Source organism: Ictidomys tridecemlineatus, chromosome 3, assembly GCF_052094955.1.
Source record: "Ictidomys tridecemlineatus isolate mIctTri1 chromosome 3, mIctTri1.hap1, whole genome shotgun sequence".
NCBI lineage: Eukaryota > Metazoa > Chordata > Mammalia > Rodentia > Sciuridae > Ictidomys > Ictidomys tridecemlineatus.
Genome location: NC_135479.1, coordinates 51,898,300 through 51,920,226, shown reverse-complemented (window position 1 = coordinate 51,920,226; position 21,927 = coordinate 51,898,300). Strand labels below are relative to the sequence as shown.

General features: G+C 49.7%; 4 protein-coding genes, 1 long non-coding RNA gene and 4 other non-coding genes across 15 annotated transcripts; 1 reads left to right on the top strand and 8 right to left on the bottom strand.

Moving 5' to 3' along the window:
• Positions 1-205: 205 nt before the first annotated feature.
• On the bottom strand, positions 206-3,611 carry Mpdu1 (mannose-P-dolichol utilization defect 1). 5 transcript variants are annotated; one of them, XM_078042812.1, is made up of 8 exons: positions 3,324-3,611; positions 1,925-1,990; positions 1,616-1,748; positions 1,239-1,324; positions 1,002-1,120; positions 736-846; positions 442-586; positions 206-336 (listed from the first exon to the last, which is right to left on the bottom strand). In XM_078042812.1, exons 1-7 carry the CDS (start codon positions 3,424-3,426, stop codon positions 461-463), a joined length of 744 nt encoding a protein of 247 aa, XP_077898938.1. In that variant the 5' UTR covers positions 3,427-3,611; the 3' UTR covers positions 206-336; positions 442-460. The 5 variants fall into 5 exon arrangements, with proteins under 5 accessions (XP_077898938.1, XP_005332868.2, XP_013217226.2 ...); XM_005332811.5 differs by having other exon boundaries at positions 206-586; positions 3,324-3,585; XM_013361772.4 differs by lacking the exon at positions 1,616-1,748 and having other exon boundaries at positions 206-586; positions 3,324-3,583.
• Positions 3,612-4,576: 965 nt separating this feature from the next.
• On the bottom strand, positions 4,577-6,970 carry Cd68 (CD68 molecule). Its single transcript, XM_005332809.5, has 6 exons — positions 6,808-6,970; positions 6,189-6,724; positions 5,934-6,053; positions 5,739-5,817; positions 5,484-5,654; positions 4,577-4,968 (listed from the first exon to the last, which is right to left on the bottom strand). Exons 1-6 carry the CDS (start codon positions 6,851-6,853, stop codon positions 4,835-4,837), a joined length of 1,086 nt encoding a protein of 361 aa, XP_005332866.1. The 5' UTR covers positions 6,854-6,970; the 3' UTR covers positions 4,577-4,834.
• A 514-nt stretch (positions 6,971-7,484) lies between these two features.
• Eif4a1 (eukaryotic translation initiation factor 4A1) lies at positions 7,485-13,851 on the bottom strand. Of its 2 annotated transcripts, none has more exons than XM_005332807.4 (11): positions 13,735-13,851; positions 12,343-12,391; positions 11,786-11,918; positions 11,224-11,363; positions 9,887-10,055; positions 9,442-9,551; positions 8,999-9,142; positions 8,782-8,919; positions 8,587-8,676; positions 8,260-8,339; positions 7,485-8,136 (listed from the first exon to the last, which is right to left on the bottom strand). In XM_005332807.4, exons 1-11 carry the CDS (start codon positions 13,755-13,757, stop codon positions 7,992-7,994), a joined length of 1,221 nt encoding a protein of 406 aa, XP_005332864.1. In that variant the 5' UTR covers positions 13,758-13,851; the 3' UTR covers positions 7,485-7,991. The 2 variants fall into 2 exon arrangements, with proteins under 2 accessions (XP_005332864.1, XP_077898937.1); XM_078042811.1 differs by lacking the exon at positions 13,735-13,851 and adding an exon at positions 13,050-13,160.
• LOC120884631 (small nucleolar RNA SNORA67) lies at positions 8,410-8,549 on the bottom strand. The gene has a single exon (XR_005727054.1). It is a non-coding gene; the product is annotated as a small nucleolar RNA SNORA67 (small nucleolar RNA).
• On the bottom strand, positions 9,641-9,783 carry LOC120884685 (small nucleolar RNA SNORD10). Its single transcript, XR_005727106.1, has one exon. It is a non-coding gene; the product is annotated as a small nucleolar RNA SNORD10 (small nucleolar RNA).
• On the bottom strand, positions 10,811-10,953 carry LOC120884658 (small nucleolar RNA SNORA48). The gene has a single exon (XR_005727079.1). It is a non-coding gene; the product is annotated as a small nucleolar RNA SNORA48 (small nucleolar RNA).
• LOC120884659 (small nucleolar RNA SNORA48) lies at positions 11,617-11,753 on the bottom strand. Its single transcript, XR_005727080.2, has one exon. It is a non-coding gene; the product is annotated as a small nucleolar RNA SNORA48 (small nucleolar RNA).
• LOC120884189 (uncharacterized) lies at positions 13,195-19,321 on the top strand. Its single transcript, XR_005726474.2, has 2 exons — positions 13,195-13,698; positions 18,462-19,321. It is a non-coding gene; the product is annotated as an uncharacterized LOC120884189 (long non-coding RNA).
• Positions 14,666-21,500, bottom strand: Senp3 (SUMO specific peptidase 3). Of its 2 annotated transcripts, XM_005332806.4 has the most exons (11): positions 21,270-21,499; positions 19,728-20,444; positions 18,698-18,934; positions 18,505-18,616; positions 17,993-18,140; positions 17,818-17,865; positions 17,337-17,414; positions 16,073-16,210; positions 15,807-15,890; positions 15,641-15,691; positions 14,666-15,201 (listed from the first exon to the last, which is right to left on the bottom strand). In XM_005332806.4, exons 2-11 carry the CDS (start codon positions 20,431-20,433, stop codon positions 15,091-15,093), a joined length of 1,713 nt encoding a protein of 570 aa, XP_005332863.2. In that variant the 5' UTR covers positions 20,434-20,444; positions 21,270-21,499; the 3' UTR covers positions 14,666-15,090. The 2 variants fall into 2 exon arrangements, with proteins under 2 accessions (XP_005332863.2, XP_040125300.2); XM_040269366.2 differs by lacking the exon at positions 15,641-15,691 and having other exon boundaries at positions 21,270-21,500.
• Between the last annotated feature and the right edge of the window lie 427 nt (positions 21,501-21,927).

The window sequence follows — 21,927 nt, the reverse complement described above, 5'->3', positions numbered from 1 at the left end:
CCAAGCCAGGCTGGGGGAGGGAAAAGGCCCAGCCAGAAGCCCCTAGTTCCCTTCATCCCACTGTTCAGGTTCTGTCCTCTAGGGCCAGAAGGGAAGAGGGTTGGTGGGAGGGCAGGGCGAGACATTTGCCCCATGAGGAAACAGCTAGAAACTGTTGCTAAAGAAACAATCTCAGCCAATTAAAAAGATGACTGAATAGCACATGTACAAGATTTGGAATGGTACTTTAATATCAAAATGTCAGCATGAGAGACTACCACTGTCCTCTTTTTTCTAAAGATCTGGTTCCCACTACCTGTTTTCACCGAAAACAGACTCTGGCTCAGGAAGTTGCAACTGCAAAGGAATGGAAAATGATTAAAAGTCACATCAACAGACTAGCTCACATGGGGAGAACCCTGAGGTTGGGTGGATGGGTGGAAACACAAAATGACTCCCAACTCAAACAGCTGGCTCAACCCTATTCCTCCTTTTTCTTCTTGTGGGGAGGTTTTGCGTTCCAGTAGAAGAGGACCTGGGCAGCAATGAGGCCATTGCAGAGGGAGGAGATCACAAAGATTCCAGCCATGAGAAGGTCTCCGGTTTCCTGGTTGTAAAGGACAGAGAAGGCCACCCTTCAGCATAAATCAAGAAAGGTTCCCCTAAGGACAAAAGCCTCAGGGGGCAACATAAGTCTTCAATGGAGAAGGGTAGATGAGGTTAGAGTGCCCTCTGGAGGGCAGAAAGTGCACTTACCTGAATGGAAGTGAATATTCGGGCCAGGGAACCCCCAAACAGTAGAAAGACTGTGATGGCTGAGAGCTGGCCTGTGTGCCCATTGTGGTAGTTGGTGGCTGCCTGGAGCAGCTAAGAGAGGTAGTCAAGACTGTTGGTTCTGTCACCTGAACTATTTCCCATGTTCCTGTCACTGATTTCTCCATTCCCTTCAGTGTGACACCCCACATTTCTACTCTGCCCTTAACCTGCCCCCTGCCCGCGAAGGCCTTATTCCCAGTACCCACCTTTCCCACCACCACAGCAGGTACATTGGAAGCCTGGAGCAGGGTAATCACTACCAAGGGTGTGAGTGGTGACAGCAGGACCAGCAGGACCAGTGCATAACAGGCTAGGAAAGCTACTCCTGGGGGTGGAGGAAACAAGGAGTCATCATCGACCTCTGTACATCCTTCAGTTTCCCCAGGCTTATAACCAGTAGGGTTCCCAAGAGTTACAGCCTATTCCTGGCAAATTCCCAGCACCTTTCACAGTCTGTCCTCTGTAGTGCATGATCAGGAAGCAGATGGTGATCGTCTGGAGCATCAGGAACAGGGCTTCACCCCAAGAGCTGCAGAGTCAAGAGTTGGGAGGAAGAAAGGAGGGCCTAGAAAGAGGCAGGGAAGACCTCCATGGCCCATCCATCTAGGGACACAATTCTCTGATTACTTTGTCCTCTACAATCCCATCTCATTTGGAATCCTGGGCATTCTTGTGATGCTCACTTTTCTCTCATCACCTCCGTGAGTCATAACTAGATTTTTGGAAGGATTTCAGCCTTTCTACCCCTTTGCCTTCCTCATCTTAACTCCCACTAGAGCTGTGGGCAATTACCCTTAGGGATGAATGATGGACCCCTCACCTGAAGGGGAAGTTGTTGGTGATGCTGTAGACCATGGTCCCAGTCAGTGCCACTAGCTCCAGCATTACTGACTGGAGACTCAGCCCTTCTGCACTCTTGGCTCTCAGGATTTTAAATACCTGGGGCAGCTTTACTGAGGAAAGGATGAGAAGGGCAGAGTTGAGAAGCCTCCACCCCTTGGTAGCATGATACAACAGCTACAGAATGGACTGGGAAGCACAGTTAACCCCACTTCCAGTTAGGGGACCCATGCAGTTTATGACCTTTCAGCACCTCCACCCCAACCTTGACAGCAGTTATGATACATACCAAGAAGTGACCCAGCCACAATGGCCAGCCCAAGGCCTTTGCTGAGAAGAATTTTGAGACAGGGAACTGAGAAAAGAAAAAAAAAGATGCAGAGAAGTCCTCTGGAACTCAAGTCCAAGGAGTGCTCCAGTGGGCTGCCTCCTTCCCCACCCCTCACCTTCACATATCCTATCCACAAAAATAAGTTTGATCTGGAGTTGAGGAGGCAAACAAAAAAGGCAAAGGATTGGAAAATGCTCCAAACCATTTCCTATCTGGACTAGGGACTTTCCAAAACAGCTTCTACCATAACACCTTCCCTCCCACCAGTTTTTCATTCTCTTTCTACAAATTTACAGCTAAACTCCTCAGCTTAATTTCCAAGGATCTCCATTGCTTCTCTCTTTAAAGGCAGGTCTCTATACCCATTCTTCAAGATCTTTTATTTTATGTGGTGCTGAGGATCAAACTCAGTGCCTCATACATGCTAGGAACCTCAGGCCTCTATACCCATTTTTAGTGTAGTTGGACACAATACCTTTATTTTATTTATTTTTATGTGGGGCTGAGGATAGAACCCAGGGCCTCCCATGTGCTAGGTGAGCACTCTCCCCTGAGCAACAACTCCGGCCCCATATACCCACTTATTCTCGAACCCTGATTATTCCTGACCACCCTTCCTAGGCCTCATTTTATGCCCTAGCTATACACAACTTCTCTAGCACTGAAGTCTTCCCCCAGGAGCTTGGTCCAGCGGGATTCATTCATTTGGTGCGGGGATTGAACCCAGGGGCCTTTAGCTACTGAATCACATCCCACAACCTCTTTTAAAATATTTTATTTAGAGTCAGGGTCCCGCTGAGTTGCTTAGGGTCTCGCTAAATTGCTGAGGCTGGCTTGGAACTCGCTATCTTCCTGCCTCAGCCTCCCCAGTCGCTGGAATTACAATCTCACTGATCCTGAGTGCACCTAGCACAATGTCCTGCAAGCACTAGGGAGGTTCCATGAACTGACAGGAGCAGAAAGTTTCCCAGAAGGGAAGGCTGAAAGGAGAGTAACTGGGGTGCCAGGAGCCTTTGGGTGCTGAAGACCTGATTCATCATAAGCTTTGAATTGAGTTAACCCTGCCAATAACCTAATAAAGTTATTTGGTCACATTTTTGTTTTGTAAAATGTAAGTCTTCTCATCTTGTCGCTAAAGCACAAGCTTCATAAAGTACTTCTTATGGAGATTCTCCGGATTGCCCAAATATGCGCCTTCCCTCCACAGACTCCCAGACACTTCCGCCCCTTTCAGAAGCGCCTTCCGCCCAACTCGCCGTGGCAGGAGCTACCGCCGTCACTTAGTCGCCAGTCAGGTCCCACCTACGGGTTGAGGTCGCTCGAGCAAGACTTTCACTGGAGACCGAATAAAACTCACCATGAAGCAAGTCCCATTGGACCAAAAGCTGATCGTAGCATTCCTCGGGTAAAAAAATCGGCACCAGCACTCGCTTGAGTGGCCCGTCTGCCTCTGCCGCCATGTTGGAAAACCAGCTTCCGCCAGTCTCCGTAGCCCGCCATTATACAGTGCGCATGCGTGCTCAGGCACTCCGCCTCCACGAAGCTGCACCGCCCCCTATTCCCGGCTCTTTCTCACGGCTTCAGCTTCAGCCGCGTAAAATAGGGCTAGTTCAAAGTCCACGTTTCGGAGTGTTTTAAAGCGTGCGGAAGCTATACGCCTGCGCAGTTAGACCTTCCGCGTCTTTGTTTACGCTTCCAATTTGGAAGCAAGATTTATCACCGCCCCCCACCCCCCGCCGAAGACGCCATCTTGTCTTCTCCCTGCCAACTTTATATTGTTCAAAGTTAACAGGAAAGAAATGATTCTCCAAAATGGCGTTGGGCGGGGCGCTATACCTTGATATTCCCCTTTCTCTTTAGATCTCCACAGGCAATGGCGCCGGCAAGAGCAGGCCAGTCGGAGCCCCATGTTTCTTTAGCCCCATGTTTCTCCGTCTTGTGGGCCGGGTCCCAGGGACCGCTGGGTCCGGAACAATAAAGAGGAAGGAGCATGGGGGCGAGGGGTGGGGGAAGAGCCTAGTTGGGAGAGGGCAACCCCTGAGCCACCACGCGAGGCTCTGAGGTGGCAGCCTTCAGGAAACCTAGCAAGGGACCTCCTTTGGGGTGGTCCGAGGGTGCACTATGTGCTGGGCAAGGATTTCAGCAAGAATGATTGGATCCAGCATCTGTCTGGGAAAAGCGTATATTGGGACTACCCTTGCAGGGGCCCTGCTCTCTGCTACCCAGCACCCGGACGCTGGTTGATGCAGTTCTTTGCTTACCTACCCCTGGACACAATGACAGGGAATTTTTTCTTACGAGCCACTTGAACTGCTTTGGAAGTGAAATTACAGTCACTTACGCGTTGCTTTGGCTATCTGCTGTACCTGTAATTGTACATGAGGACCAGGAATAAGGCTGCCAGGATGGATGGCTCCACTGGGTTGTAGGCAAGGGTGGGCCAGTGGCCCCAGAATGGAGGAAGTGGTCTGGCAGATTGAATAACTGCTAATGCCAGACTTGGAGAGATGAACCCATGGGCGGGGCATTTGATCACATTGGTATTTTCATCCCTCCTCACCAGCTTTTTTTGGCTCCTTGCAGCTGAACCATGTAAAACACAAAGGCATGTGACAAAAAATTCATGGCTTTTAATCCTGGCAGAACAAGGCAAATGAAGGACAAAGATTTGAGTAGGTTTTACCACTCTCCTACTGGGGAGGAGAAGCCTGTCATGTGTAATGAAACCTTTCTCCCTTCCTTCCTCCTAATTGCATTATCTCTGTTTTTGTTCTTCAAGAAAGACTGGGAAGGAAGATAACTTTGTGAGTTAGTGGCCCGGTGAGGAAATGAGGGTGCTCTCTGGTGCCTTGAAGTCCGGGCAGATGTTCAGAGGGGCTGGTAGGTGGATGGGCGCCTTCGCAAAATGCAGAAGGCAACAAGCACCAGGGTGAGGAGGCCAAGCAGGATCAAACCAATGATGAGAGGCAGGAAGGTGAACTGGTCACTGGGGCAAGAGAAACCTGGTAGAAAAAGATAGGGCAAGTGGGCATTGCAATGAAGGCAGCTGGGATTAAAGGGGAACCGAAATTAAGTATACTGGTGAGAAGCTCATCATAATGACTTGGAGCAGCAAGTAAAAGGGGGAATCAGGCAGAATTTTGAAGAAGGGAGGAGAGCTGCCCAATAGTCATGACAAACCCAGGAGAGGAAGGAAGTCTGGGGTTTAAGAAGGGAGGTTTGGGGCTGGGGATGGTGGTGCATACATGTAATCCCAGAAACAGGGGGGGCTGAGACAGGAGAATCATGAGTACAAAGCCAGCCTCAGCAATGGCAAGATGCTAAGCAACTCAGTGAGATTCTGTCTGTAAATAAAATACAAAATAGGGCTGGATATGTGACTCAGTGGTTGAGTACCCCTTAGTTCAATCCCCAGTACACACCCCCCCCGAAAAAAGGGGGGGGGAGATTGGGCCTGGGGAAGGGGCTTCCAGTTCATGGGGCATATTCTAGGAGGGAAGGAGTAGGTAGGTCTTACTTGGTCCAAAGACCTCTGTATGGGGCAGCTGAGCAGCCTGTAGTCTCAGGGAGAGCAGGTCAAGGTGAAGAGCTGGAGAAAGAATGATGCTTGCATTTCTGCAACTGAAGCTCCGCCCCAGGGGTGCTTGGAGATCTTGAAGGGATGAATTCTGAGCTGAGAATGTCCACTCTGAGGGGTTGAGGAAAGGTCAGGTCCAATCTACTTTCCCAACCATAACTTAGTCTTTTAGGAAGTAGAGGGAGGTTTACTTACGTGCTGCCTGAGGAAAGGACACATTGTACTCCACAGCCATATAATTCAGGTAGACCATGCTCTGGCTCTGCTGCAAGTCCTAGGAGGTGAACAGGAAGGCTCAGGACAGCAGAGGAAGGAGTGAGGCAAGGGGTTGGTAGGGATGGCACGATGGGAGGGTGAGAGAAGGATGAGGATGAACTCATAGAACCATACCTGCTTGAATCCAAAACTGAGCTGTCCGTAGGGAAATGAGAGAAACAGGTGGGGATGGGCTCCCTCACAGCCCCCTTGGACCTTGGTTTTGTTGGGGTTCAGTACAGAGACGCCCCAGGCCTGCGGAAGTTAGAGCAGAGAATCACAAGACTATATGACTCTACCATCTGAGGCTCCCCATCCCCTCTACTTTTCCTTCTTTTCTCTGAACTTGTCTCCTGCTACTTGGCCCTCTCCTCACTGTTTTAGCTTTACCTTTCCTCCACTATGAGTTGGGTACAGGACTCGAATCTGAATCCGAGCTTGGAGCCGGACGCAGGGCTGGGAACCATTAGTCCACATGTAGTCTCCTATAGCTTCCTGGGAGCTTGGGCTAGGACTTGGAGAGGGTGGAGGTGGTCTTGGGTGAGGGGAGCTAGTGAGCCCAGGGCTGGTAGAAGTGCCATTGCTTGTTGTAGGATGAGTTGTGGCATTTCCAGGACTGGTGATGGTGGCAGGATTGTGAGTGGCAGTCGTGTGTCCAGGGCTGGTAGCAGTACTGTTGCTTGTTGGATGAATTGTGGAATTTCCAGGACTGCTGGTGGTGGCAGGATTGTGAGTGGCAGTCGTGTGTCCAGGGCTGGTAGTACTTTTGCTTGTTGGATGAATTGTGGAATTTCCAGGGCTGCTGGTGGTGGGTCCTTGAGTGGTTGTAGGGTTTGCTGTGCTTTCTGTAGCTGTAGGTGTCACCGTGAAGGATGGCAGCAGAGTGGCGGATTTTTTGTGAGGACAGTCATTCCCTGTTTCCTGGGCTTTCAGCAAAGAGACTAGTTAACAATCCAGGGGCAGGCTCCTTCCCAGGGACTCCTCCCTTCAGTTTCCCCGTTGTCCTTACCTGCTAGTAGCCCCAACAAAGCCAAGAAAAGTACAGCCAGCCTCATGGCAGAACTGCTTCACCCCAGGTCCAGCTAGGATGTGCCAGCACCAGTTGTTCAACCCTATTCCCTTTGCCTTTTCTTGGAAGAGGAGGAAATGAAAGTCCCTTACTTCCTGTAACTAAGCTGACCCCACCCCCAACCTGACTCAGGCACCTCAGCTCCAGCCACCAATCTTAGTCATTAGTTTTCGAAATCAAGTTAGGGGATTATTGGCTCTTAGTGTAAGTAGGAGGTAACAGGACAAAGTCAAAAGATGTCACGTGAGTAAAGATGGCGCTCTAGTATGTCTCGGGGATCATCTACTATTTGGAGGACTAACCTAGAAGTGGTGGGCCCCTCCCAAACATTTAAGCGGAAAGCAAAAACAGCTGGCTTTCACTCCCCTTTCCTCCAGTTACTTCCTCTTAGCTGGGGTCATGTGAGCCACTTGTGACAGTGTACCCAACCCTTTAGAGGGTCACATCATCATGTGTTAACACTATGATTTTCAGTTGAGGAAATAGCTATTTGGCAGCTCTTAATAAGAAGGCAGCATAGTGTATATCAAATAAGGTAAGCATGGTAGGAAAGGGGAGCTGCACCACACCCAAGTTGCAGGTGGGAGAGGGAAGGGAAGAAATGAGAAGCCCAAACAGGCAGTTTCCAAGTCATTTTATTCAGAATTTTGTGTTTGTTTCCTGAATCAATAAATACTATACAAAACAATGTAAAAATGGCTACCATTTTCTCTCCCCTGCTCCTCCCACCTGGGGACAATCCCTTGGGCAACCTCACTTAGGGGTTTTCCGCGAAGATTTGGTCCAGCAAATGAGGTTGTGACGTTATAACCCCTTGAATCATTTAGGATTTAAGTGGGGTGGGAGAGCCTCTGGGATTTGGAGGTGACTAGGTTAGGGGCATGGATTAGTGTTTTCTGGGAGGAGACGGCGCCTGGGGCAAGAGCCTACCCCAAAGAAAAGGGTGTCTAAAATGTTCACGGTTCCTTCTTTTGCCTCAAAAAGTGACATTTATTCAAAGAAAAAAAAAAAAGAAAAAAAATGACAAGATGTCCATCCCTTGGCTCCCTTCCCTCCCCCTTCCAGCTGCTCCTTAGCCCCCAGGATTGAACCCTGGCTGGAGCTAGGTAGCAGGACAGCCCCTCTCAGATGAGGTCAGCAACATTAAGGGGCATCTCTTCAATGGAGGTGTTGTAGAAGGTCTCGATGTCTCGGAGAGTCCTCTTGTCTTCTTCTGTCACCATGTTAATAGCCACACCCTTACGGCCAAAACGCCCACCTCGACCAATTCTGGGGAAAAAATAATAATGGGAATGAAAAATAGGCCAAGGAGCACCAAAAGCTTTTAAGCACAAAAAGGCTTAGAAGTCTAGTCTAAGGAGTTAGGACAAATAATCCCAGATCTACACTTACCTGTGGATGTAGTTTTCCCTGTTGGTGGGAAGGTCATAGTTGATGACTAAAGAAACTTGCTGCACATCAATGCCTCTGGCCTATGTCAAGAAAGATGGCAAATTCAGCCTGTGAATTAAGGATATGATCCATCCAGAGGGACTTAAATATGCATGTAGGCAGCCAAAGGAAGGCAAAGAAATCAAGTATCCTCTGTCTCCCACAGACCTCAGGCATGCCAGGTCTTCTTCCAAGTTGCTACTTTCCCGAGAGGCACTAGTTGGCCCCGTGGAGAGGGAATCACCTTGGATTCTCCCCTTTCAGGTCTCTGCATTTCTCTTTACTCACCAGTAAGTCAGTGGTAATCAATACTCTGCTAGAGCCAGACCGGAACTCCCTCATGATCACGTCTCTTTCCTTTTGGTCCATGTCTCCATGCTAGAAATCATACAGAAGGTTCTACATAGCAGGTAGGTAGGTACATGGGTTTTGGGAAAATTAGTATGGCACTGACAACAGAGCTGTCAAGGGGGAAAAACCCACCATGGCAGAGACAGTAAAATCTCGGGCATGCATCTTCTCAGTGAGCCAATCAACCTTCCTTCGGGTGTTGATGAAGATCACTGCCTGGGTAATGGTCAGGGTTTCATACAAGTCACACAGTGTGTCCAGCTTCCACTCCTGTAGGTAGGGAGAGAAATCAGTCAGGGGCTATACCCAACAACTTGCTATCAGGTCCGCCTCCTGCACCGGGCCCCACCTCTCGTTCAACGTTGATGTAGAACTGGCGGATACCCTCCAGGGTCAACTCTTCCTTCTTGACAAGAATTCGAATGGGGTCCCTCATGAACTTCTTGGTCACCTCAAGCACATCGGAAGGCATTGTAGCTGACAACAAAACCACCTAATGAGGGGGGAAAAAGTCAGGGCTAGGGATGGTGAGACCAGATTCTGGTATGGTTCCCCTGCCACATGACACTGGACTTTCTTTATGCCAACCACACTATAATTTCTAGTGTGGTTGGCATAAATATAATTCTAGAAACAGGGGCTGGGGCTGTAGCCCAGTAGTAAAGCACTTGCCTTGGATGTGGGAGGCACTGGGTTTGATCCTCAGCACCACATAAAAAAAACACACAAATAAAGGTATGCTGTCCATTAAAAAAAAAAAATTCTAGAAATAATGACTAGGGCCTTTCTCACCTGGGTATTGCTGTTGAGCTTCTGGAATATGTCGTAGATCTGGTCCTTGAATCCACGGCTTAACATTTCATCAGCTTCATCCAATACAAACATCTTAATGTATTTGGGAGCTAGAGTAGGAAAATACCAAGAGACAGTAATCAGAGAAATACAAAATACATTAATTCTTTTGGTAAAATAGGGAAGTAGCAGGCAGTCTGCTCTCAGAATACAAGGACTGATCCTTTGCCTGGGACCTCCCTGGAAGCCAGACAGCAGCAGCCCTAGGAAGTAGAACACTACCTGGGCTAAGATGACAGGGAAGCCAGGCTCAGATGACACGCATGGGGTTCATCATAGAGCAACTCATTTAAAAGCAGCAGCAGCAGCATCCTTAGAAATAAGACTTGGCTTAAGGGGAAAGCATGCAGAAAAAGGAACCAGGGGACAGGAACATAGTACTCACACAGGTATCTCCGGTTGAGCATATCAAACACGCGGCCAGGGGTACCCACAATGATATGAGGAGCTTCCATCTGCAACTTTTGCACCTCAGCACGCACATTGGTGCCCCCAATGCATGCATGACAGGAGGCACCCATGTAATCTCCTAATGCCATGACCACCTTTTGTATCTGAACCAGAGAAAAGACAGATACTTACATGTTAGCTCTAATTGTGCCACCCACCCCCCATTTTTCATGAGTTTCATCTTCATTTCTTCTCAACAGCTATTAAATTTTTGGGTGAGAAACAGTTGTTAACCCGCTAAGATCACACTGCTCAATATTACAGAAATAATATTTGAACAGTTTCCTGAGTATATACTGATTCATAACAAAGCATGATTAAGTTTTTAAAGCTGGATGGTTATGACCCTTAACTTTCTTAACTCACAACCCATTGAATCCATCAACAGCCAGCTTTATGAACCACATGACTTCATGATACACTTCTATGGTCTATTGCTAGAAAACCTAAACTAGGTGATATGTTCATTCTTAAGAAAAAAAAAAAAAAAACCTAACACCACCAAACATAAAAAAAAATTTTCCCAAACATAAGGGCCTTAGAATTTATTTCTACTCTTATCGTATAATTAAACCCAAAGCCTCTTGCATGCTAGGGAAGTGCTCTATCACTGAGACACATTACCAGCTCTTTTTATATTCAGACAAAGTGTTGCCAAGTCGCCCAAGCTGGCTTTGACCTTGCAATCCTGCCTTGACTTTCTGAGTAGATGGGATTATAGGTTATATGCCAGCATTTACTAATTTCTTGTCTACTTTGTTTGTGCTCATAAGTTCACAGCAAAATAATCACTACATCTGCCAAAGAACATTTCAGAATTTACTCCTTGCACTCCAAGAAAACAGTCCAATTTAGGATCTTATGTGCCCTAGGCATGAAACAGCTCTGGCCACAACACAGGCATCAAGCTAGGATGAACAAAGGACTATCTTCTACTCTGCCCCTGACTGATATAAGAGTAACACCACTAGTGAGGTGTCTCTTTGCCCATTGCCAGGGGGTTTGTTCATAAAATAGGCACCAAACTTGCCCAGCTAGCTAAGCCCCACCCAGCAGCCTTTCTATCTGACTCAGGAAATGGGCGGAGAAGTGGTAGTGTTTGTGTTGGAGGAAGAAGCAACTTATAATTAATCCAACAAATCCTGAGAACTAGAAGCCGTCAATCCATATTCCCTACCCCAGAGCATGGGTCAGAGAATAGAGTTTTGGATTATATTTGCTATCTCTAAACCAGTCCTCCAGAGAGGGCAGGGAAGCCAAAGCCACACTTACCTGCTGAGCCAATTCTCGAGTGGGTGCCAGTACCAAGGCTTGGGTGGCCTTTAGATCTAATTCAATCTGCTGGAGAATTGATATGGCAAATGTAGCTGTTTTCCCAGTCCCAGATTGGGCCTGAGCAATCACATCATAACCTGAATAGACAAATCAGAATTAGATGTGTCAGAAGGCATACAATTTTGGCACATTTAAGACTATCAAGCCCCAGCTTCATGAGGTAAGCAACCAACAGTTAATAAACCAAAAATTAAGTGTTTTGCTAACTTTACTTCTCAAAAATCAGAAGACAAGGTCAAGGTACTAGTTAATTCAGGATTAAACCATTCGAAACTAGACTACAGCTATAAAAACAATCACAACGCAACTGTATGAAAGAAAACGCAGAGTTTGTGTGCCCTAGGCATGAAATAGGAAATGGGCAGGGACCAAAAGTAAAGGTGGGATCAACAAGGGATCATTTTGCTCCATCTAATGAGATGATCACCACCAACTAGACTGATGCCATTCTACACAGGTCAGGAGCAATCCAATCTATTCTGGGATTGAGAGATCTCACCCTTGATACAAGGAAGAATGGCTCGCTGCTGGATGGCAGAGGGCTTCTCAAAACCATAGGCGTAGATGCCACGGAGGAGGGACTCAGAGAGATTCATGTCATCAAAGCTGTCAACAATCTCATTCCAGTTACTCTGCAGAAAGCAAAGAAATTAAAACTTAAAATAGTGAAATAGATGAGTTTGGAACAATTAGAATCTGGCATCTGCACCTAGACAACTCCCTCTCCCTCTAAGAAAGCCAACTGGTTCTAGATAACTGAGAAATCACTAAAAAGCCAATTGATATAACATCACAACTGTAATAATAAGGCTTGTGGAGAATTCAAAAGACATGTTTTATAATCACCCCCAGAAATGTTAAGTTTCCCTGCAAAGCCTATAAAGGAGTTTTAACTCTACCTTAGAGTGGGGCTTTGCTATTTGTAAGCTAATAAACTTAGATAAATCCCAAGTTCTGGTCTAACCGAAACCCAAGTCCCTACTGGACTACCAGAAACTAGAGCAAACTGCAAGTGGCACTGCCTGTAGAGTAGAAGCAGCAGGTTCGTAGTCTCACCTCGATGACACCTTCGGGCTCCATTCCATCGGGGCCATTGTCTCTGGATCTGTTGATTTAAGGTATGAGTTTTGTCCCCTGCCTGACTGAAGCACTTCAGCAAGCAGCCATGCATGATGCCATCAGCTTTCATTCCAACTCCCACCGGTTCAAGACAATTTAAAAAAAAAAACAACGGACTCGGCCTTTACCCCAGCCCGGCCACCAACATAATGGGCTAGTCCTCCTTTAAGACCCAGAGGGTGGAAGAAGGCTCGTTGCGCTTGCCGTGCCCGGATGTATTCCTTGCCATCGGGCCCACGTGTCCTGGGCCTGGCCGCTCAAAGCCCAAGCGCGTGCACCTCCCTCCGCACCTCCAGCGCGCCGGAAGTCCCGCCCTTCACCTCCTGGATCGGAGGGTAGGACATCCCCTTCTCCCCCACGTCACTCCGCCCGCGCCCTCCCCCACTCCCTCCAGCCGATGCCCCCCCTCGCAATGCCCGGATGTGGGAGGCCGCGGGCGGTGGCGGCCTCGCGCACAATGAGCCCCAGCCGAGCTAGCAAAGGGGGAGATTGCACAACACTTAGAAGCGAAGCAAACTGGGGGAGGGGAACCCCTCAGGCCGCCATGTGCTCGCTCCCTCGACCACCCAGCGGCGTCTCCACCCCCCATGGAACAATCCACATCCCGCCCGCCCCCGTCGCGAAATGGCGTCGCCCTCCCATACCTCAGGCCGCTCACCCCCGAAGGAAAGTGGACCTGCCCATCCGCAGTTTGCCAAATGCCCGGCTTGTGCGGCAAAATGGACCCGCCCGCCCGGCGCCGGGTGGGCTCCTGGTGCCTCACGCGGCCGCTCCTCGGGGTTAGGCTCAGTCCTGGCCGTCAAGAAAACCAGCACACTGAACGGCCGGTTTCTTCTTCCCCGACCCACATTTCAGCCGCGACGGAGCGACTGTCTGAGGACCCAGGCACCCCCGCCTCTAGCGAGTGGTACCGTCAGAATCCTCCGGAACCCCCGCGCACGAACCCTCCCCTGGCACAGTGAGGCAACCGGACCGGCCGGATCCGGGCCACGTAGTCGCGGTCGCCTCTGCCTCTTTCCCACGCTAGGTCGCGACCTCGTCTCGCCACTCAGCTACAGGGCTTCCCGCACGGCATCGCCTCGGATCGAGGACTCGTAATAAGCCTCACTCGCTCGGCCCTAACCGGGTTCTCTTTCCCTCTGCCTCGGGCCTGATGGCAGCGTCGACCATGGATCTGCCCTCTTGCCCCCCGGATCAGTCCTCCCGGCTTGGTTTTCCCCGCAACCCTAGTGGGCCTGGGGCGGTGGGCCTCTCAGCTTCCCCCCGGCGGGGCCCTCGGAAGGGAACGGAAGGGTAAGTAACCACAACTCTTGCAAATGCTTTTCTTACCGGGAATCCTGACTCGCAGACATGATCCTTAGAAACTAGGGCGGAGTGCCCGCCTATCGACAACTTATAGAGCGCCCGACCCCGCCCCAGCCATCGCATTGGCTTGGCCGCCTCGGCCCCGCCTGCCGGCGCTCTGCAACCCGGCGTGACGTTAGCTCGTAGGCGCTACGGCTCGAAGCCACCATTGGGTAGCTTCGGCGCCTATCAAGGTGAAGACCCGCCCCGCAGTCTCATTGGCTAATGGGTCCGCTTTTCTCGCCGGCACGGAAGTGACATAGAGTAGTCAGGCCTCGAGGCCTGGCAGCCATCTTGGGGCCCTGCACCCTTACACGTGCGGAGGTAATCGTGCCTTAGTCATGTGGTTCAGGAGGTCCTATCGCGCAAGGGGGGCGAGGTCTCAGCCTCAAGGGACTTCCGGGCTCCCGGGACTGCCACTTCCTTTTACCTGTGCTCCCGGTTTCCACAGGACTCAAAGTTTTGTTTTCCCTGGCAGCAAGGATAGATCCGACACCGCCCAGGAGTGTTCTAAGTAATGGGGATGACAGAATCAGAAGCGATCCTAGGACTTGTGAGGATTCCCCTGGCTGGAGGGAGGACGAGGGTTGGAACTATTTCTGGGCTTAAAGGCATGTGGGGTAGCTGTCATAAATCCTATCCAGCCTCCTCCCCAATCCCTTTGGCTTCTTCCCCAGCTTCTCAGGCTCCCCCGTTTTTTGCGGCTTACCTACTTTACCTTCTTTCTGCCCTCTGCACTCTGGTTGGGGGATTTGTTTGAGTGATGAAGATTGGGTGTTGGCACTGACTGAATCAGGTATGGAGACCTGGCTCCTGCAGTCTAAAGATCCCAAAAGGAATAGCTAACTGCACAGGTTGTAAGGAGTCCTGAGAGCGCATATCCTCTAGTTTGAGGCCCCTTAAGGAAGACCACCACTTATGTATCTCCAAAGGATCCTTTATTGACCAGAGCAGGACCGTGGCATTTATATATATATATAAAAAAAGTTTTGAAGATATGGCAGGCAGTAATCCCTTTGCCCGCCCACCACCCCCACACTGATTTCCTGCCCCCTTGGCATAGAAGGGGGAATGACTGCTCCACCCAAGCCACAAGGCAACACTCCCCTGCAGAGAGGGAGAAAAGGACTTTCCCCATGGCCACCCTCTGCCCATCAGAAATCAACAAGTATTCTCTCAAAAGAAAAAAAAAATACAGAAATCAATTAAAACATTTAAATATGAAAAAACCAAAGGGAATTGGATGGGGAGAGGCAGGAAAGGAAAGGAACTGGAGTATCTTGGGGAGGGTCTCCCAGGTCCCTCTGCCCATTAACGGGCCCAGGGCCTGGGGTTCGAGGCTCACACAGTGAGTTTGCAGTGACACAGCTCCTTGTAGATCTGCCGACGAAGTTTGGGCATGTCCTGCTGGGTGAAGCTGAATGGCTGAGACAGGGCCAGGTGCTTGCAGTACTGGGTGTTAACAAAGCAGGCCATGAGAACCATCTACTGGGCATCCCTCCCAAGTCAGGACCTGTGCTACATATTTCATGAGATCTCAATTTTTTAGAGACTATACCCATTTCACATAAGAGGGAGCCACACTCCCATGGTCTAGAGTTCAAAATCAGCCTGGCTCAGATGTTACTGTTCTTTGTACATAATATACCTAGCCTTTAAGTGGAATAAAACATTGAATCAGGAGCTAGGAGGCAGCTGTACCAGGGCCTCAAGCAGCCCACTTCTACTGTGGGATAGAGGGGACCAATAAAATCAGGGTTTCTGTGTTCTAACAAATAAGGCTATTCCCTGCTCTACAGCTGGCTGTGAGCCAAATGAGTCAACAGCCTCCCAAAATTTAACCCAAATGACTTCAGAACTGGAAAAGAAGGAGGCCCCATCATCTGCTTACCTGTAACACAAAGGCGCCACAGTCACTGTCATTGTTCTGCCTGGCTACATTCTAGAAAATAAAAGGTAGACCTATTCACCTAGAGACTCCCAGGGGTATGACTTCAATTTCTGCCTCCTACCATTACCCTCATCATCACCCCATATCCCTCCCCATGGAAACTCACCATTTTGAAGTAACCTTTCCAGCCCTGGTGGAAATCCAGTCGGTCTTTCTTCACCGCCTCTGCCTGTAGATACTTGGCAATATGCTATGTGGGTAGGAAAAAAGAATATTGATGCCTCTCACGTCATAACTTAACCCAAGGTATGACAGTGGCAAATACCATGCCCAGGTTGCTCCTCAGAAACCCAAAGCCCACCATTTTTCCAGGAAAGCCTTGCCACTGGTTCTCCCTACATTTTTCCCACCTTCCTCCTACCCCTTTCAAACCTTAGGGCATCGGCGGTTTAGGGTACGCTGTGAGTCGAAATAGGTGATGGTGCGCTGCCTCACGTCAACAGAGATGAGGGACCAATGCACCTCCAGGTGGATGGGGATTAGCAGTAGCTCCTTATTGAAGATGTCCACCTGAGAGAGAGCAGCTGAGGTCAGGTAGAACACAAAAGGGTCCTGGTAATTGCCACAAGGGTTCTAAAGGGACATAAGGACGACAAGTGAGAGAACACAATACCCAGGCCCTGCACTTTGAGGCAAGGCTCAACATCTGGACATTAGATTGTTTAGGTAAGAGAGGAAACCAGAAAAAAGGAGGCAAGGGCATGCACAGGACCCTGGGTTTGATCCCTAGCACTGGGGGCGGGGGGGGGGGGGGGAGTCTCATGTTATGACATGTGCCACTACATAGTCCCAAAACATTGGGTCCCAAATACTAGAAAGGCAGTGGAATCTCTTGAACTGGGGAATTCAAGCCCAGCCTGAGTGATATAATGAGACCCCATCTCAAAATAAAAAGGTAAGTATATAAAATAAAAAGCTGTAGAAATTTCCTCGCCTGTCAACTGTAGGGCAGAGAAACCCATAAAGAAGAAAAATCTCAATTTCCTTCTCTTCCAATTTTCCCAGTTCACTTAGGCCAAGAATCTAGGAATTACCCTCCATTCCTCTATCTTCTTCATTTCCCACATCTGACCTGTCATAAAATTCTACTGGTTATACCTGTGAAACTTATTCTAGATAAAATTACTCTCACAGTGTCCCCAACCAACTCCACCTCCACTTTTAGCACTCCCATCTAGCAACTTCTCCTAGACTACTGTGCTTCTCTCCTAGCTAGTCTGCCAGTTTCCACTTTTGCTCCTGTTTAATCTGTTACTAGAACCAGCCTGCTTAACTCCAATGGCTTCTTGGTACATGTAATGTACCTCATTAACCTATCCTACGTGCATTACATGATCTCTCTAACCCAATTTTTCTATCATTCTCCCTTTGTTCACTCTGCTCCAGTCAAATAGGCTACCCACACAGGCCCTGCGTTCCTCAACCATGTTCTGTTTCTCTTTGGGACTCATTTATATAAATGAAATAAAAGTTTTCCTCATTTAATACTGCATCCTTGGTGCCTATAACAGTTCCTGCCTCACGTAAGTATTTAATATTTGTAAGACTGAATGAACTTGGGAAAGGGCTCATAGAAAACCACTCTAATTTTTCAGAAGCAAAGCATTGTATAAATAGTTATCAATTAATAACTTACATTTTTGGTCCACCTTTTCACCCCATCATAACCCTTGGTACGAAGTTTATCATAGAAGAAACTGTTGAAGAAATGCACCTGTGCCAATGACACAATAGAGTTGGGTAAAATTAAAAGACCTGAGCCTACCACCAAGTCTCCCCTCCCTTCTTCTAGTCCACTCCATTTCATATGGCTCTAAAGATTGGTTCGAACAACCCCCACTCCAAATCCCTAAGAGTGAAAAAATGTTTTGTTTTGTTTTTTAAATAGGTTCCCATCCCAATTCTTTTTGAGTTAGCCATAAGGAAAAACATTAAAGGCTGGCAGAAGGGAAAAGAATTGGTAAGTCCAGAACCAAGATTAGAGATTTGAAATGGATAACTTCTACCACTTTTTCCCCAGAAAACAGAAACCCTCTTTATATAAAATGGAAGAGATGAACTGAAAACTGCTTAGAATTGCCACTGTTCTGGGGACTAAACTATGTGGTTGGACCTACCTTTTCAGGAACCGTGTCCATGACCAGGTCTCCATACATGTTCATCACCTGGGAAGAAGATGAGAGGCAACTTGCCATGGAGGATGTGGCTTGAGTACATGGCTTCCCATGCAGAGGGCCTCAGACACCCTTCCCCCAGAATCTCTACTCAGGCTGCCTCTCCACCACTTCTCACCTGGTCATTAAGCCAGTTCTGTCCATACAAGGTCCCCAAGTCATCCATGGTCAGCACATGCCGCTTATAGGATACTCGGAAGCCTCTCACCATGGCATTGCCTGGCATACGCTGGTATGACTGGATCAGCTGCAGTACCAGGCCCTTTCTGAGTAGGCCAAAGGTAGAATCACACAAGAGATGATGGAGCTGGGGCATACAGAAATACCTACTACTGCCTAGAATAAGAACCTAAAATGACTTTCTTTTTCTTGATCATGGATCCTTTGGAGGACCTGAAAGGGCTCATTCCCGAGAAAGATACATGAAATACATAATATTTCAGGGTCCCAGGTGAAGACCCTCCCAGTTGGCTTATAGGGACTTGACACCTTGCCTGCAGATTCCTCCCCTTCAGCTCTAGTTTCCTCCTCCCCAAGTACATACCTATGGGAGATAAAACAACAAGCATTCTATTCCTAACCCCTAGGTCCCAGCACTCCTTTAAAGAGAATCAGTCCCTCAAGCCTTACCTGGAAGGCGTGGAGAACTCCTGCTGGAAAATGTCCTCTAACTTCTCTACTACCTCATCAGTGCTGAGTGGGATGAGGCTGCCATAAGTTTGAAGGAATTCATCCAAGATGCCTGGATAGAGAAGAGAGAGGGAAGTGAGACTTTGCTCTAGGAGTTGACCAAAGGAAGGAGGCTAGGTCCACTAGGGCTTACTCTGGACACAGGTCACATGCTCCTCCCGCAAGGGACTATGCTGGCCAGCTTTCTCCCCGGGCCGCTCTGCTTCTTCCCCAGTGCTCAAATCAGGACCCTGAAAGAGCTCCTGAGCCACATGGTCCCCGATGCTGCACACATTGCTGATGAGGATGCTGGCATCAGGGGGTGCCAGGCTGCGCTCCCCTTCTGACCCAGGTCCCCCAAAGCCATTAGGCAAAGTACACGAGAGGAGGCCTATAAGGCAAGGGAAATAGGATGGAGATGAGAAATTAGCCCAGCTGAAAGAATAATGGGAAGATTAACTAATGCACACAAATATAATTCCACAAAAAGGATGAATTAAAGCAGAATTTACCAATATAAGCCTCAAGGTAAGGAGACACCCCCTGCCCCCGCCAAAAAAAATACTAAAGCATAAAATAAGGATGTCCAAGAGGTTCTAATGAGAGAGAAAGCAGGAGTTCCTATTCGCAGATAGGAGGAAATCAAGAAAAGACTGGAATCAGAAATATAAATTTCAGGAATATGTTACTACTCTACACTTCGCATGCAGCCTACTGCCCAACCTATGATAATGGCTCAACAAATACTTGAGTTCTTAATAAAAGACGTTAAATTGTTTGGCTGGAGTTCTCTGGAGGTTAAGTATTCTGAGGAAGAATGTTACAGACAAACAGAGATTATGTACTCCACTACCAGGAGGGGATCCCATTCTACCACTATGTAAACAGTGTCCTCTGGAGATGTACATGCTGGAGTTCTGATTTGAAGTGGATAAGTTTCCTAAACCATAGCTCCCTTTCTCATCTGTACTTAAGACCACAGGACTCCAACTTAGGGGTTCTATTTCCCAGCATGGTCAGTTAGTCTTATTTCCTGCTTAAAGTGAGGTTTAATGAAGATGTTTCTCAGCTATTTCAGATCCCTCACTCTGCTTTCCTTAGGCTTGATTCTCACCACAGCAAGTGTCTCCTGGTGCTCCAGCTGCTAGCCCTCCCCACTTCACCCCACCTCTTTCCCACCTTACCCGAGTCAGGGTCCAGAGGAGACTTTGGAGTCCACCTTAGTCCATCTTCCTCCATGGGGAGCCCAGAGGGCACTGGTGGAGACCCTCTTACCCCATCCTCAGCCATGAGAGCACCTAGCAGACCCAGCCGGGGCGGGGGTGGCCCCCGGGGGGAGTCAAAACGACAGCAGGGGGATGGCACCTGTGGCGTTGCACCCCCTTCCTGGGGTGAGAGATGGTTCTTGGGGTGTGTGAGGCTCCGCCGACGACCCCGGTGGCGCCCCCAAAGCTTCCAGTGGAATGTCAGCGAGGTGCTTTTTGAGTAGAGCAGCATCTGGAAGGCTCTCATGGCTCGGCGGCGGCGCTGTGAGCAGGTTTTTCGATGAGTGGGGCGGGGAGGACGAGGCCTTTGGGAGGCTCCTAGTTGACCCCATCTGGTAGGCAGCCTCCAAGCTGCCACTTCCTCTTCTTCATCTTCATCATCTTCCTCCTCCTCTTCTTCCTCTTCACTAGCTGAAGCATCAAAAGAAGGCCGAGGGACAGGTAGGCGTCTGGCTGGCACTGTGGTCCCTGACCCAGGATCTGGCCCAAACCCTCCACCAGACTTGAGAGGGGGTTTAGGTGGTGGGGGCCAACGAAGACGCTCCCTCCTGGGGCTCGAATAAGCTGTGCCAGGTCTGGGAGGCTCAGGCCCCCAAGACCCGGTCCCTTGTATAGTCTCTTTCATGTTTCAGTACCCTGTAAAACAAAGGTTAGAGTATCAGAATCCAAACATCCTGCCCCTGATTCTTCTTCCTCAGCAAGCCCTTGGGATTCACATGCAAATAATAGAGAAAAAATGTAAAACTCATAACTTTAGCTCTTCCTAGTTAATGTGGTCCACAAAAAGGCCTTTAGAGTCTGAGCCATTATCTCTCCCTTACCCAGATGGAGGCAAGGGAAAATGGCTAAGCAGCAGGCCTAAGTGATCTTATTTCTCAGGTCTCTGGGTGAAACCCAGTATTTCCAGGCTCCACTCTCCATTTTAACATAACCAGGTGTTCTTTGAGAGCCTAATAAAGGTGAGCTTGCTAGTGGAGATGGCCCAATATAAGATCCCTGACATGGTGCAGAGGTATCTGGAGAGAATACAACTTTCACAGATGAACTGTCCAGACTGGGAAGACGGCTCCCTCTCAGTCTGGAATTAATGTGGAGGAGTGGGGTGAGCACTCTAAGATCATCACAGGTGGGAATGGAAGCGCTAGGTATATGGCTCAGAGGTCAGAATCTGATGAAAGGGAAACAATTTTGAAGGAAACTAAAAGAAAACCGAATCGGTGTTTACGGTACCGAATCAAGGTACTGGGACAGAACCGAGCCACGTGAGCCAGGTCAGCCCAGCCCCCTCTCCTACCCCATCCCCGGGGACCAAAATGCGTCCCAGCACCGTAAGACTGGACAGCTAGGCTAACAGGGGCTGAAGACGCCCCGTCGAGGGCCTCTTGGCCCCTGTTCGGTAGGAGCGAGGCTCAGGAATGGGACGCCAAGGCAGGGCGGGGGGAGGGGAAGAGGCGTCCTCACCGGAGCGGGGAAGCCGGGCGGACGGGCCCGAGGGCGGGCGTCTCCGCCTCAGGCTTCCCGGCTCATCTTTCCGGCGCCGGCGGCGGCCCCGCCACTCCTGCTGTCCTTAGGCGCAGCCGTATCAATTCAGGATTACAGGGTTTCTGGGCCGCGCACCGCGCGACCCCGCCGCGACCGCCTCTTGCTCGGCTTCAGCCTGTACCTCCTTCACCACCACCACCACCACAACCACCACCTCCTCCCCCCCTCTCCTCCTCCTTCCCCTCCCGCGAGCCCCAGGCCCACCGGCGCTGGCGGCGCACAATTAGTACGTCACACCCGGCGAACGGCGCCGGCGCGGCCACCACGCGCCCAGTCCCGCCTCCACGCGCCCAGTCCCGCCTACCGGAGAACGTAGTCGTCACGGGAGCGTCCCGCCCCCGAGCTCTACGCCAGGCTGCGCCTGCGCACACCTCCCTACCTGGCCGCGCGTGCCGGCCCCCCCAGCTCCGCTGTTTGCGCCTGCGTGTTGTGTCTCGATTCACGCCCTTTTGCGTTCGGCGCTCGTGGGCCTGAGCCTGAGGGACCCTAGACCCTTGTCCAGTGGGTGCGTCAGGACAGAGGCAGCAGGGCAGGGAGGTCCTGATACAGGGAGCAACTTGAGGCGAAATACCAGGGG